Below are 14,019 nucleotides of genomic sequence, written 5' to 3'. Positions count from 1 at the left end.
TAAAAGTGAAAACCCACGCATCCACTGTTATTGTATGTGAGTGTAATTTCTGCTTCTATGAGTTGAGTTGATTCAAGTGTTTGATTCGGCATTGTTTGATTGTAATTACAACATTGTTTGATTACAGCATTGTTTGATTCAAGTGTAATGTGAGTGTAATTACATCATTGTTTGATTCAAGTGTAATGTGAGTGTAATTTCTGCTTCTATGAGTTGAGTTGCCTTGCCAAACAAGAATTTTCCTTAAAAAATTGTGTCAACGTAAAAAAACCCGACCCGACCTGACCCGACCCGAGATATTTCTCGGGTAGGGTTGGGTTCTCCAAAACCCGACCCGCCCGACCCGAGTTGCAGCCCTAATCAAGACATTCTGATGGTACGAACTTTTGCCTATTCAATGTGGATTATCACTCCGTCTTTTTAATTATCATCCATTCACGGGTTGCTATTAGGGTTTAGTCCAACCAAACCAAACGCGGGTGGTCAACTGTTTGTTGACTAGTGGGTCATGACTTAAACAAGGTCTTTTTTGTCACTAATAATATTTGATAAATACACCCCCAACGAAGGGCAGTTATGTCATTTATCCTCTATATAATAATCTCCCAAGATGTTTCAATTTTAACCTTGTCTTTTTTTCTCTATCTCTCTCTCTCTCTCTCTCTCTCTCTCTCTCTCCTGCTCTCCTGATCGTGATTCCTCTTAGATCTGTGATCGGATCGAGTTTATTTTCTTCGAATCGGATCGAGTTTATCGGATAATCAAGCATTATCGGTCGAAAAATCGTTTTTTCCTTGATTTTTTTGCTGTAAGTAGCGATATCTTTCATAGCTTCTTGTTTCTGTGTTGGATTTTGGATCTGTTCGTGTTGAGAAATGATTTTTATTGATTTTCTGTTGCTAAATTGCTGGCACCGTTGATTTCTTGAGAGATTTAGGGTTTTGTTTCGAAAAATAGCGTTTTGCTTAATCCTTTCTCTCTAAAATGTGGTTTTCTTTCAAGATCTTAGGGTTTCATGTCGTTTTCTGGTTAGATCTCGAGGTTTTGGAAGTTTCTTTTTGTTGTTGTTGTGAGAACTCAGTTTTAGAAGCTTTTCCCCTCTTTATATCTTGTAAGATGCTGATCTGTTAGGGTTTCGTCATAAACTCTGCTTATTCTTTGCTGTTTAAGGTCTGGTTTTGTTTTATATTGCTCATTCTCCCGTGTTATTGTTCAGGCACTTTTTTCCTGTTTTTTTCTCTTTGATTCTGATTTTTTTTTTTTACGGCTGACTACTGATATTAATGAAGATGATGCTTTTCACGATAGCATCTTGATTCTGTGTTGGATTTTGGATTTGTTCGTCATGAGAAATGGTTTTTATTTAATCTTTTATTGATTATCTGTTGCTATTTGCTGAAAATTTTGATTTTTTTTAGAGATCTGATATTTTTGTAGTGATTATCTGTTGCTATTTACGGAAATTTTTGATTTTTTTTAGAGATTTGATTTTTTTGTAGTGAGAAACGGCGTTTTGCTTTCTCTGTTGGTTGTGGTTTTTCTTTCAAGATCTCAGGGCTTCATGTCTTTTACTTCTTGGAGCCTCGAGGTTTGGAAGTTTCTTTTTCTTTTTTTCTTGTGAGAACTCAATTTTGGAAGCTTTTCCTCTCTTTCTATCTTGTAAGATGCTGATCTGTTTAGGGTTTCATCATGAACTCTGCTTATTCTTTGCTGTTTAAGATCTGGTTTTGTTTTGTATTGCTCACTCTCCCTTGTTATTGTTTAGGCACTTTAATGGGTGAGTACTGATATCAATGAAGATGATGCAGGTACCTTGAATATTCTCAGAACTGCTGTTTGAAGCTCTTTGCACCATTAGAGAGGAAGAACAGCATGCGGTGGTTGAGTCTCTCTATTGATGTGTTCCGGAAAGTAGTCTCCTTGAACTTATATTGTAGAGTTATTCTGTAAAATCTCACGTTCGTTCTGATTTTTTTGTTTTCTTAAATTGGTCCATGGCATCGCAGCTCTTCGTTGTTCTTTCTTCCTATTTTCTTAGGATTAGTTGAAAATAAAGGGGATACTGAAGTAATCAAGAAATCCCATTCCAAGCCTCTGCTTCACATCTCTCCTTCCATTCTTCAGATATTTCATTTCTTTCTGCTGTTTCTCTGATTACCTTGAAGTTTCTTAGCTTTCACTTAGTTGTGGATTAAGGTGTACTGAAAGTACTACTGCCACTCTGTTTTCCTTTTGTTCTGTTAGTTTCTAGTTATCAGGTGTTGATTAAAGGGTTTACTGAAGGTGCGTTTGGGTTTCCTTGCTTTTTAGTTGTTGGGTTTTTTTTTTCCGGGATTGAGGGATTTTACTCTAGAGACTACGAAGTAATGGTGTGCCAAGCAGCAAGCCAGACGAGATTCCGAGCATTGAAACATGAAAGTGGGATTGCAGGGAGTGCTACCATTATTGTAAGAGTCATAGCATGCTTTCAACCTTTGCAGGATTGCCAGGTCAGTGAGAAATTAAACCTGAGGTTTTCTTGTTGGGATTTTCATATCTTCTGTAACTACTGTTACTTCAGACTCTGATGCCAATGATGCTTGCTTTTCTTGTCTTCCAGGCTGAGTACTTCCGCCATTTACTCAAACCTGTTACGTAGATTGTTTTGCGTTTAGACTTTAGAATCAAGCTGGAGTTTTTAGTTTCTGAAAGAAGCTATTGTCATCGGTGCAACTAAATTGAACTTTCCTGATACAATCTTTGGGTATGTTAATGCGCCATCTCAAATGATCTCTATCTTGTAGCCGTGTCCAGAGTTATTGATTAGATACCCAGTTTTGCCCTACTCATGATAATCTTTTGTTTCTTCGAATCACAGGTGGTTGTTTTAGTGTTTTAGTTGAATGGGGAAAGACTGCGGACCTTGGTTTTATCAGCAGCATTCTCAATGGAATCCACCCAATTTGAACTGCACAAGCATTCCATCTGGTCGGGGACAACAAAATACTCATCTGATGATGTTCTCTTCATACATGGCTTCCTCAAGCCGAACCTTATCTGGTTTTGCTGCCACTGAACTTCCCCAGCTCAAATTATCTGCCCCAAATGGACCACAAGCACAGTTTTACTATGACTCTTGCCAGAATGTTGCTGGGTCTCCGAATTTTATGGTAGGGGAGATGGCCCCTGTTTCTCCTTGGGGCAAGATTGCAGCAAATTTGGGTTCAACTACTGCGGAGAAGAGACTCCTTGTATTCGATCAATCTGGCAACCGAACAAGCTTGTTTTTGAGCTCGCTCCATTACCCAAATTCTGTCAACCAAAAACAGATCAATGCAAATGGTTATTGTGCAGAAGTGCCATTAAACAAGGATCCAGCCATCCCTGATCATGCAAAGACAGTAAGCTGGTGTGGTGAGTCGGATGAAACTGATGTTGCGAATGAGCATGAAAGCAAGATGCATGAAGATACAGAAGAACTCAATGCATTACTGTCCTCGGATGATGATGATGATGATGATGATGATGATGATGATGAAGATGGGGATGATGAAGTAATTAGCACCGGTCACTCCCCGATCAAAATGGCAGGACACGAGAGTGGGAGGAAGTATGAAATTAACAACACCGCCCCCAAAATTGCTTGTTCAGCTACTCCGACTAAAAGGAGACGACCCGATGAAGAGTTAGACATTGATCTCATGGACACTGCAAGTTCTGGCAAACCATTTGAATCATGGGATTACGAGGATGATGCAGAGGAAAGCTGCATTAAGGGTAGTTTCCGAGGGGAATCGGCATTACCGTCCAACAAGCGATTGAGAAGGGAGAGGATACGGGAAACAGTGGATGTCCTTCGGAGCATAATTCCCGGTGGGAATGGGAATGGTAAAGATGCCACAATGATCCTCGACCAAGCGATCAGATATCTGAGATCCCTGAGGCTGAAAGCCATAGCCCTAGGAATTGTTGATACTCCCAGAGAGGAGAAACCCAACAAGGCTGTAGATAATATGGTGAGTAGTGTCTCTCTTGTTGGATAAGGAAGGTAAACTAAAATCCAAGTCTAGTTAAAATGCATAAAGTAGAAGAAGCTTAGTAGTTTTATCTCTAAGAGGGTTTAATGGTGGACCATATCCACCATGAAATCCTAATAAAAGGTGGGTACTGGAAGAAGAAATGATTGGGAACAGAGAAGAGAAACGGTGGTTTGGTATGTTGGCTGAAATGATTCAGATCTTTAGACAGAGATGTGAAATGAGAGAAAAGGTTTATCTGTTGGGCAGGAGAAGGGTCTCACGCGCGTTAGGTGGATTGAGACGTCTACATTTTTTTTCCTGTCAGCTTCTTTTAAGGTAATTCAAACCAAAATCTTTCTTAGTAGGCCCTATTATTTATCTTTGATCTATAGAGAGGCCCACTCTACATGCATTCTTTTGCCTCCACGTGTCACACATCAGAGAATAAAATCAGCTGTGGGCCATGATTCGTGATGTGGGCCCAACAAAGATGTGTATGTTATAGGGTCTTTGCTATGATATTGTTGTCTTAGGTCTGCCCTGTATTCTGATGCTAGTGTTTTATGTATGTTTTTGTATTAGTATATGCTAGAAGGTATGGGTGTTAATTTCTGGGTCCTATGTGTGCCACTTGGATTGATCTGACTGGTGAACATAGCTCAAATGGATTAATCCTTGATTAATATCCATTCTCATTCTCCAACCCGATCTCCAATCCTTGATCCTTCTTCGTTGCTTGCAAGTTGCAACCCCTCAGCATCAGCTAGGGATTTAACTCTAGTGAAAGGAGGCACCTTAATTAAATGGTAATTGAATACTAATACTAATACTAAAATCAGAAAGGAAAGTTTAGTAAAAATACCTTGTGACAATCAAAATTTTAAAAATTAGTCTCTTTATGAGAATTACGACCATTATTTTCTTAGAGGGGAGTGGTATGCTACATGGGTGTGGTTGCGTCCGTTGATCTTGCCGATGTCCACAAATCCAAACGGGTGCTGTTGCAGTTTGATTTAGCTCTGCGCAAGGGTGTGCTTTAGTTTAGCATTATTATATTATTTTATAATCAGTGTAATGCTAAAGTGAATGGTGCCCTTGCAAAAATAGGCTACGAGGATGCCCCATTGTACATCTCATCAAATTGCATTTATGTTGGCACAGAAAAATATAAATTAAATGAATAATAAATGCACTTTGGTTAGATGGTCCAATCGTGATTCCCTGCAGCTGATTTTATTAATGGTCCCTTGCAGAAGCCAAGCCACAAGGGCACCCCATTGGATCCACATCATCTTACCAAAGAATAAGTGGAACATTGAACATGTTTGGCAACCAAGAAAACAAAAATCATGTAATATTTGTTTTACTAGTGTATGAGAGAGGTATAAAGATGTGGAAGAAAGAGATTTGAGGGACTGTTGAGGAGAGGGTAGGATGGCTGTATGTAGGAGAAATTCAAAGAAAATATGAAGAGAATTCGAATAGCTGTTGCTGTGAATTATCTCTTTTAGATTTGAATGGAATTTGGATAGTTGCTATATACTTTTCTTCTTATTTTCTATTTAATTATGGGCCTCTTTTAATTAATGATTCTAATTAATAACATATTCAGGGTGTGTTTGGCGTACCGTTTGAAATAGCGTTTAAAACGCCGTTTTGCAAAACGGTGTTTTGCCAAAACGGCGTTTTCATGTTTGGTTGGCCAGATCAAAACGGCAAACGGAGGTATTGTGTGTTTGGTTGCAAATGCCACAAAACAGAGTTTTAGTGGTAAAATGACCAAAAAGGGCATTGTTTGATTGGCCTCAATGTAACTCAACTACTCTCTCATTAGGCCAAATATTAAAAGGTCATTAGGATCTCATTCAAACACTACTAAAATTAAACATCATTGCCAAAAAATACAAAACAAAAGGTATAGGGTATGCTAAAGAGGAGGTGGGAAATCATTTTCAATTCAGGAAAAAACAGACAAGTTTCTCACATGGTGATGGGTAGGGTAGTGGACTAGTGGGTCCCACTATCATATCTTAAAAAAGTGGGACCCACCTTTTGACTCATAAATACACGATATCCTCATAATTTTGCAGGTGGCCCCACTATCTTTCACATCCAGATTATTTGTCGGTGGTTCGGCCGATAAACTCTGGTTCCGCCCACTACCTATCTTCCAGGGAGCCATTACGAGATGTGTAATCCAGTAAAAGAGAGGTCTTTTTTCAAAGAATTGTGCATGTATAGAAGGCCCCTATGGTCATATTTGTATGGCAAGAATTTTGTGGAAAAGTTAGGGAAGGAAAAATATTTCTAAAATTTCTTACTTTTTTTAGGCTTGAAAAAAAGATAATCGGAACAAACTCAATTCAAATTTTGTTTAGAGAGACTTACAATTTATGATAATATCCTTCCAAATTAATCATAATCAGAGATTTTGTACGGTGTAATGTAAGCTCTTCCAAAAAAACAAAGGTGTAAAAATGGGTTTGGTGAGGGTAAACATGTAAAAACCCAAAACCCAAAACTCCGTTCAAAACGGCGTTTTGCAAACAGACCTCTCCCCCTCCGTTTGCAAAACACCGTTTTGAGGGTTCAAAACGGTGTTTCAAACGGCGTTTCAAACGGAGGCTGCGCACCCAAACACTCCCAAACGGCCGTTTGGCCCCAAAACGGTGTTTCAAACGCCAAACGGCGTTTTAAACGGTACGCCAAACACGCACTCAGTGGTCTTTACAAATTTCTTGGCTCTTGGTTCTTCAACATGGTATCAGACTCATCAGAGTCAGACCCATGGCTGGCTCAAATCGCGAATGGTTGCTGAAATTTCACAACCCATTCACCATGTCACCCACCCCCTGTCTCCATTCGCTCTTTCTTCGAGAATTATATCGTTCTAATAAGGTTTCTTCTTCTTCTTCTTCGTCATCCCATTTTCCCTCATCAAATTAGACTCTGTGACCGTTGATCATTTTCTTCTCTTTTCTTTCCATTTGATCCAATTGCATGTTTTGGAAAGGTACATGATTGATTATAGGGAGATGATTTTTTCACCCCCGCACCACTAACGTGAATTGTGGGCAACTTTAACGCTTTTTGACGTCAAATCATGTTAAAATGACTCGTATCCGTCCTGAGGGGGGTGACAAAATCATAGCCCCTGATTATATCTTGTGGGCCACCGGCACCGACATACTCCATAGTTGAGCAAGATGCGGATGCGGCTGATATTGATGCGGACGAGAATCACTACTCAACTCTCTCTCTCAATTAAGCGTCTGTCCCAAACTAGTTGGGATGGACGAGAAACGAGTCTCAACTCTCTCTCAACTAAGCATTTGTCCCAAACTAGTTGGGGCGGACAAGGATCACAAAATGACTAAAATAACCTAAAATAGAAATCCCGTAACGAGCATGTATCATATCCGTAAAATACACGTAACTTCCTCAAATCACATCCAAATTCTGTGATCTTGGGCAACTTTCTCAATTCACATCCAAACAGTGTGATATGGTTCTCGTTAGATAGTTAATTGAAAAACCTTTATAATAATACACAAGTCTCTTATTCTTTAAATTTTATTTTCATCATGTTGATAGCTTGCTTTTCTGGTATCAAATCTTATATGTTTAGCTTGATTTTGGTATCATTAGAAAGGTTTTTCGATTACGTATCTAACGAGTCATTTTTTCTTTTATTTGTTTTGCTTTGGATGAACGGCTAAGATTGGTTGCTTAGGTCTTAAGTTAGATTTTTAGGATTTTTTTTACTCATAAATAGATGTTATGATAGTATTAACTAATTCAAGAAGTCCCATCCCCTTCTACGGTGTTCCCTACGACGGTGATATTGTTTTATCTATTTTGCCTCTAGCATCGAGGAACCTTTGGATTTTAAGACAGAGATGGAGTTTATGGACTGATAATGCCCACCATGCAATATGATGGAAGATGCCTTCTTCATCGGCCTTTTCTCAAGATCAATGGCTCAAGTTTCAAGTCCACTTGCATGCTCTTTTTCAATGGGGCATCCGATTGCAGGAGACTAGGAGAGTATTAGGATAGTTGTATGTAGGATAAAAACAAGGAAAATATGAAGAGGATTACAATAACCATTATGGTGAAAGATCAGTTTAAGATTTGAATAGGATTTGCATAGTTGCTATACTAATCTTCTTGTTTTCAATGTAAACGCCTTAAGTGCCTCTTGTAATTAATGGTTTTCATTAATAAGATTTTCAGTAGTCTATTCAAACTTCTTGGGTCCTGGTTCTTCACTTCTTCAACAGGAAGAGAATTTCTTTCCCCTTTTTACCAGTCCCACCACATGCTTCCGACCCTCTCTACCCTTCTCTAACATTGGGGTAAACAAATATTCCGTGATTTTTTTTTTCATGGATGCCAGACATGACCTAAAGAAGGTTTAGAAGGCGATATAAAAAAAGGTGTATTAAATGCATGATGGAATGCAAAGTGAATAGAAACAGTAAGCTACTTACCCCACTTGCCATAAATGAGGTGTTGCAGTTGGGCTCTTGCAAGGGCGTTTTAGCATTCCTATAAAATCCAGATTGCACCCCATTGGATCATGTCATCAGACCACATTTACAATGGTATTGAAAAATGCAGAGGGGAGTGATAAAATTGACCCCCATATATCTTAATCGGAGTTTTTATATGGTGCTCGACCGTCAAAACGGTGCCCCCCTTGATATTTGATCCAACAGCTACCCACTTTTTAAGAGGCTGCTGTTGGATCAAAAATCAAGGGGGGTACTTTTGAAGTACCACTTCACGGGACTTGACGGTCGGGATCATATAATTTCTCTCTTAATCGACTCCCTATGTCTCTCTCTCTACTCAGGAGAGAGAAAGAGGCATAGGGGTCTATTTAAGATATTTAAAGGTTTGATAACTAGACTTGGGCCACATGCCCAACCCAACTGGTTCAACCTTATTTCCACTCGGGTTGGGCTGGGAAAAAGCCAATCCTATTTAATTTCGGATTGGGTTAGGATTGAGGAATTGGGCAATCCAACCCAACCTGACCCTCAAGAAATTATATGTTGAATGGGGCATACAAACTCGTAGTCATCAACTCATCATTCTACCCTTGTTGTTTAATCTAACATTAGCACACTTTTTAACATGCTGCTGTTGGATCAAATATCAAGGGCGGTACTTCTGTTGTACCACAAATAAGAATATTGAGCAGTTTTAACTCTTAGGTTTAGTGTTTTGTTTTGTCTATCCTTAGTTTTCAGATCTCCCTCTCTCATGTGTTTCCGAGTTAGGGATGGCATCTTGTACCCATGAATGTCATATCTTTCTCTTATCTAAGAAACCGGTAGGGGTCTCCACCAAACCCAGCTTACCCATAAAAAAAAGGTTGAGTTAGGGTTGGGAGATTTAGAGGTGGTTGGGTTAGGATTGACCCTCCTTGACCCAAGGCTCGAGTTTGGGTTGAGGGAATGATCTATGGTTGGAATCAACCTAACCAAACCCAACACGACCAAACCCAACCCGAGTTGCACCCCTAGTACTCCTTGTACCCTATTAATTTTGCCTCAAAAAGTTATGGGCAGCAATGCACAAAATTGCCCATTCCCTTGGCTTATGGCCTGTGAGTTGACAGTTTCAGATTCATGGCCATGTGCATCAGTCAACAGAAGTATCTTACACAGAATTTCGGTGTATTTTTACTACTTATGTGTATATGCTCTCTCTCTCTCAAACATTGTGTTTAAACAATGCAGTAAATATAAGGGGCTCATTATCATAATGCCATGATTTATAATGATTATGAGAAAGTTTAGCCCTTTGTCCTCAACTGCATAAGACTAGTGGCTGCTTCTCTGATCACTAAGGTCTTAATTGTATGGATTTAATGAAACCAATAAAAAGCATAGCTAGCTTTAACATTTCATACTCTCTTTTGTACTATTTTGGGTTTCTTAGTACATGGGTTTTTTCAAGGAAAATCCAGTAATGAAGTCCAAGTGAAACCATTTAATATATAACATAAGCTTTAGTTTTTAACATATTGGAAGTCCTAATCAGTAACAATGGAACATAGTAAAGATGGGTTAACAGTTCCCTCAATATTTTGTTGTTATCTTTAAACAGAAACTGAAACATCAAAAAGGGGTCCCCTACCACTACAAATATTAAGAGTTCCTTTCTCCCATGGGTGCCTATGTTGCCTTCCCAAGATTTCTTCTGACCCTTAGACTTTCTTTAGTCACATAGGGCAGCAAACCCCAAATTCTAACCAGACAAACAGTCAAACAAAGAGTGACTGGCACCAGAGATTCAAAAAGGTAATCATGTCATGTTAATATCATAAATAAATGAAGAATTTGTTTTCAATGCAAACCCAATTCCTTTCTCTTTCAGTGCTCTCTTTTTGTTTCCCCAAAGGGACTTTTTTATAAATAAAATTTCAAAAGAAAAAAAAACAATAAATATTCCTTTCAATTTTCTCCAACTTCAAAGCTTCAACAAGCTTACCCATCAAAAAAAAAAAAAAAGCTTCAACAAGCTTTCTCTCTCCTCAACAAAAGGATCTTTCTTTGGTTCCACTATTGGCACTACCTTGCTTTCTTGGCATTAGAGTTGTGATCATTAACAGCTGGTGACTGTTTCATTCATGTCAAAAGCATGAGAGCTGATGATTCTCTCACCTCTAGTTATTCCCCATTTCAAACTCTAGCTTCTCACTCTGTTTTTTTTTTCTTGGGTACCTTCTGACCACACCAAAGCTCCCATTCACCAACCAAACTGACTTGTGTGAGAACCCCACCTTTGTAACAGATCATGTCTTCATTTACATTTTTTTTTTAAATGAATGACTTGATGCACATTGTACATCATCTGTCTAACTTTCTCCTCTTAGGAGATGGAATGGTATGAGAATTTTCACATGACCCAATTGTTATATCATCACTTTTATAGCTCAAACATGCACCATCAAGCACCCCAATGGGGCTCTGTGGTACGAATGAAACTGAAGGACTAACACCTTTAACAGGCTTAGTGATCAATGACAACTCTTTAATCAGTTCATAGCATCTCAAAACTCTCTCCTGTAATACCAATTCATCAAATGCATCATTTAAACCAGTATTAATTGAACTCATGTGAAACAACCAATTACTCCCAGAGCTTAAGCTATTAGAGTTGGTGTAATTTCATCATTTATCAACACTCCCCCCAACGTGTGGCCCCTCCCTTTTGGGTTGGCCGTACATGTAGCACATGCGGCCCCTCTTCTGGGTTAGCCATACACGTTAATTTTTAATATTAAGGAGTTCTTGGCGTTTGAGGCAATAGCTCTGATACCATGTGAAACAGCCAATTACTCCAAGAGCTTAAGCTGTTAGGGTTGGTGTAATTTAATCATTTATACTGCAACAACTAAATATGATGAAAGAAAAGGAAAATTGTCTTTTGAGAGTGCATTAATTTTACCTTTTCTACATGGAGGCAACAAGATATAGCTTTGTCGATATCCACCACTTGGGTTTCTCCTGATACAGATATAGCCACTGCTGCAGAAACCTCAGAAGGTCTGAATTGCAAGAATTCAATCCCTGCACACAGTTTCTTCTAAATGTAAATCAGACAGTTCAATTGATTTTTCACCCTTCGACTTATTCTTCATGGTAAAAGAAATTTCATAAACTGGAAATTCGACCAAGAAAACAAGAAACAAACCTTTAATTGTGCTTAGGATGAGTTCAATGGATCGAAAAATTGATGATCTCAGTGGAGGTTTACCATCATTGATTCTCTGAAGAAAGTAATCTACGAAGGAAAAAGGAGTTATAGCTTGCATTCTCCAATTCAAAGTGGTTAGCACCAGAAGCTCCATTCTCAGTATGGTTTTTGCTTCGAATACGAATTTTGATTCACCAATCTGCTAATCAACATTAATTTGGCAATCAGAGAAGAGAAAAAACAGATCATTTTTCACAGAATCACAATACCAAAACATGAGACAGTTCTCAATTCAAATACCATTTAATTGATGTTTCTTAAGTGCACCTGTAAATCTTGAGACAGGGGGATTTCTGTTTCCTCTATCTTGGCTGCTAAAGATAAGCACGCCACGGATAACAACTGCATCATCCATGATTTGCCTTGCTATACACCGCAAAAGCGAAAAAAGAATAAAAATGAAAAGAAAAGAAACCCAAATCATTTATAGTCAATAAGAAGAAGCACGATGGTAAACCAAAATCAAAGATAGGAGAGAGACTTTGGGTTCATTTCTCCAACTTACCGGCAGTTCATAGGATGAAAGAAACCTATCCATGTAATTTATAGATAAATATGCAGTCAGGGGTCCAAAGCTGTAATGGGCATGAACCTGTTAAACCCAATTAAGTAGCATCAATCAGTGGTTAGATGAATACTATTCAAAACATCAACATCAACCCCAACAAACTAATTAAGAAATGATTTTAAACAACTAAGAAATGGCACTAAATAGAAGGGAATGAAAGGAAAAACACATAACACAATCTAGTAAGCAGTTAAAACCTACTAAAATAAGCACATTAATCAGACAAAGAAGAAAAAATAAACACACAAAACCCAATTCCAGATAGAAACCCAAACTATTCATAAGCACAAAAAACTTATCACAACTACAACAACAAAACAAAATAGTGAAACCAAACTCCACTGAATCCCCTTCCTGAAGAGCCATAAATCAACCAAAAAAAAATCTAAAATCTATTCCATAAATCCAATAATTAATCGGACACAGAAGAAAAAATGAAAACCCAAAGCCCAATTAAAAAAAGAAACCCAAACCAATCATATGAACCAAAACTTAACATAAGTACACACACAAAAAAAATCACCTTACAGAAGAACCATACACCAACAAAGAATTCAAAATCCACTAAAAACCATTACAAATATCCAGCATTTAATTAAGCAAAGCAAAGAAAAAAAAAACTCATTTCAAAAAAAAAAATTAAAAAAAAAAAAAACTAATCCTATTTCAGAAAACAAACAAAACCCTCAAACAAGCCCCAATACCCACCTTCCAAATCCAATCAACAGCATCTCTCCTCACCGACAAATCCAACAATCCACTCTGCAATCTCTTCACATAGTCTTCCTTAGGCAGATGATATGATTCTCTTGCAACCATCATACCCAAACTTTCTTCATTCTGCAATGGGAAACACATCAAGAAATCCCCAACAAACCCATGATTTTGATTACTCCAATGCTTATGTATCTCATCCACAGCCTCATCATCAAAACCCATGATGCTAATGTTGTCCTCTGAGCACAAAAGGCCTGATGCTTCACAATCAAAACTAGGAGCCATTGAATGATATAACAAGCTAACTCAATCTCAGTTAAAAAAAATAAAAAGCAAAGATTTTTATTTTATTTTCTCATGAGAGTAATAGAGGTGAAAAGGAACATCTTTTCCATCTTCCTATTGAACATAAAAGAATACAAACAAGAGAGAACAAAGCCTCCAATGGGTGTTTTTAGGGCAAACTGGCAGAGAACACTTGGCAGAGAAAGGGCATGGAATGAAAAATATAAGTAAAAAAAAAATCATAGGAAAGTAATGTGAATTGGCAAAAGCTTATAAGGGGAAAGAAAAAAAGACATTTTAAATTTAATTTTGTTTTGTTTCACTACTGTTTGGGGCAAACAATTTATATGATTAATGATGAAGTGATTATTGAAATGAAGGAAAAGATTTGGGTTGGATATTTAATACACTGATTTAGTTATGTTTATGATTTGAGCGTACAAAAACGTGATTTAGTGGAGCAGGGATGTTGCACATATGCTCTTGCTTTCTCAACAAATAACCAGAGAGCCATTTTAGAGTGACCAAAACACCCCTTACATCTCACTAGTTGGGTTGCCACAACAAAAAATCCTGGATCTACTTATCATGATCTACTTAAATCCTACTCCGTTGGATCTTTGACTTCTACTATTATTATTAGCATTCATGGATTTTATGATCTAGATTGTGAAATCC

The 14,019-nt window shown here is 37.9% G+C and overlaps 2 protein-coding genes across 2 annotated transcripts; one reads left to right on the top strand and one right to left on the bottom strand.

Moving 5' to 3' along the window:
- Positions 1-652: 652 nt before the first annotated feature.
- Positions 653-4,617, top strand: LOC143889521 (transcription factor bHLH143-like). The gene is made up of 4 exons (XM_077393768.1): positions 653-808; positions 1,809-2,489; positions 2,600-2,743; positions 2,858-4,617. The coding sequence occupies exon 4, from the start codon at positions 2,883-2,885 to the stop codon at positions 4,020-4,022; it is 1,140 nt and encodes a 379-aa protein (XP_077249883.1). The 5' UTR covers positions 653-808; positions 1,809-2,489; positions 2,600-2,743; positions 2,858-2,882; the 3' UTR covers positions 4,023-4,617.
- A 5,686-nt stretch (positions 4,618-10,303) lies between these two features.
- Positions 10,304-13,683, bottom strand: LOC143890693 (cyclin-D4-2-like). Its single transcript, XM_077395376.1, has 6 exons — positions 13,048-13,683; positions 12,277-12,363; positions 12,039-12,137; positions 11,709-11,910; positions 11,463-11,584; positions 10,304-11,077 (listed from the first exon to the last, which is right to left on the bottom strand). The coding sequence occupies exons 1-6, from the start codon at positions 13,339-13,341 to the stop codon at positions 10,862-10,864; spliced, it is 1,020 nt and encodes a 339-aa protein (XP_077251491.1). The 5' UTR covers positions 13,342-13,683; the 3' UTR covers positions 10,304-10,861.
- Positions 13,684-14,019: the final 336 nt, after the last annotated feature.

This window comes from Tasmannia lanceolata, unplaced genomic scaffold (assembly GCF_043159265.1).
Source record: "Tasmannia lanceolata isolate RefF3 unplaced genomic scaffold, GAP_Taslan_0.1 ptg000013l, whole genome shotgun sequence".
Classification (NCBI taxonomy): Eukaryota; Viridiplantae; Streptophyta; class Magnoliopsida; order Canellales; family Winteraceae; genus Tasmannia; species Tasmannia lanceolata.
Note: the sequence above shows the minus strand (reverse complement) of the source record. Positions and strands in the feature narration are given on the sequence as shown.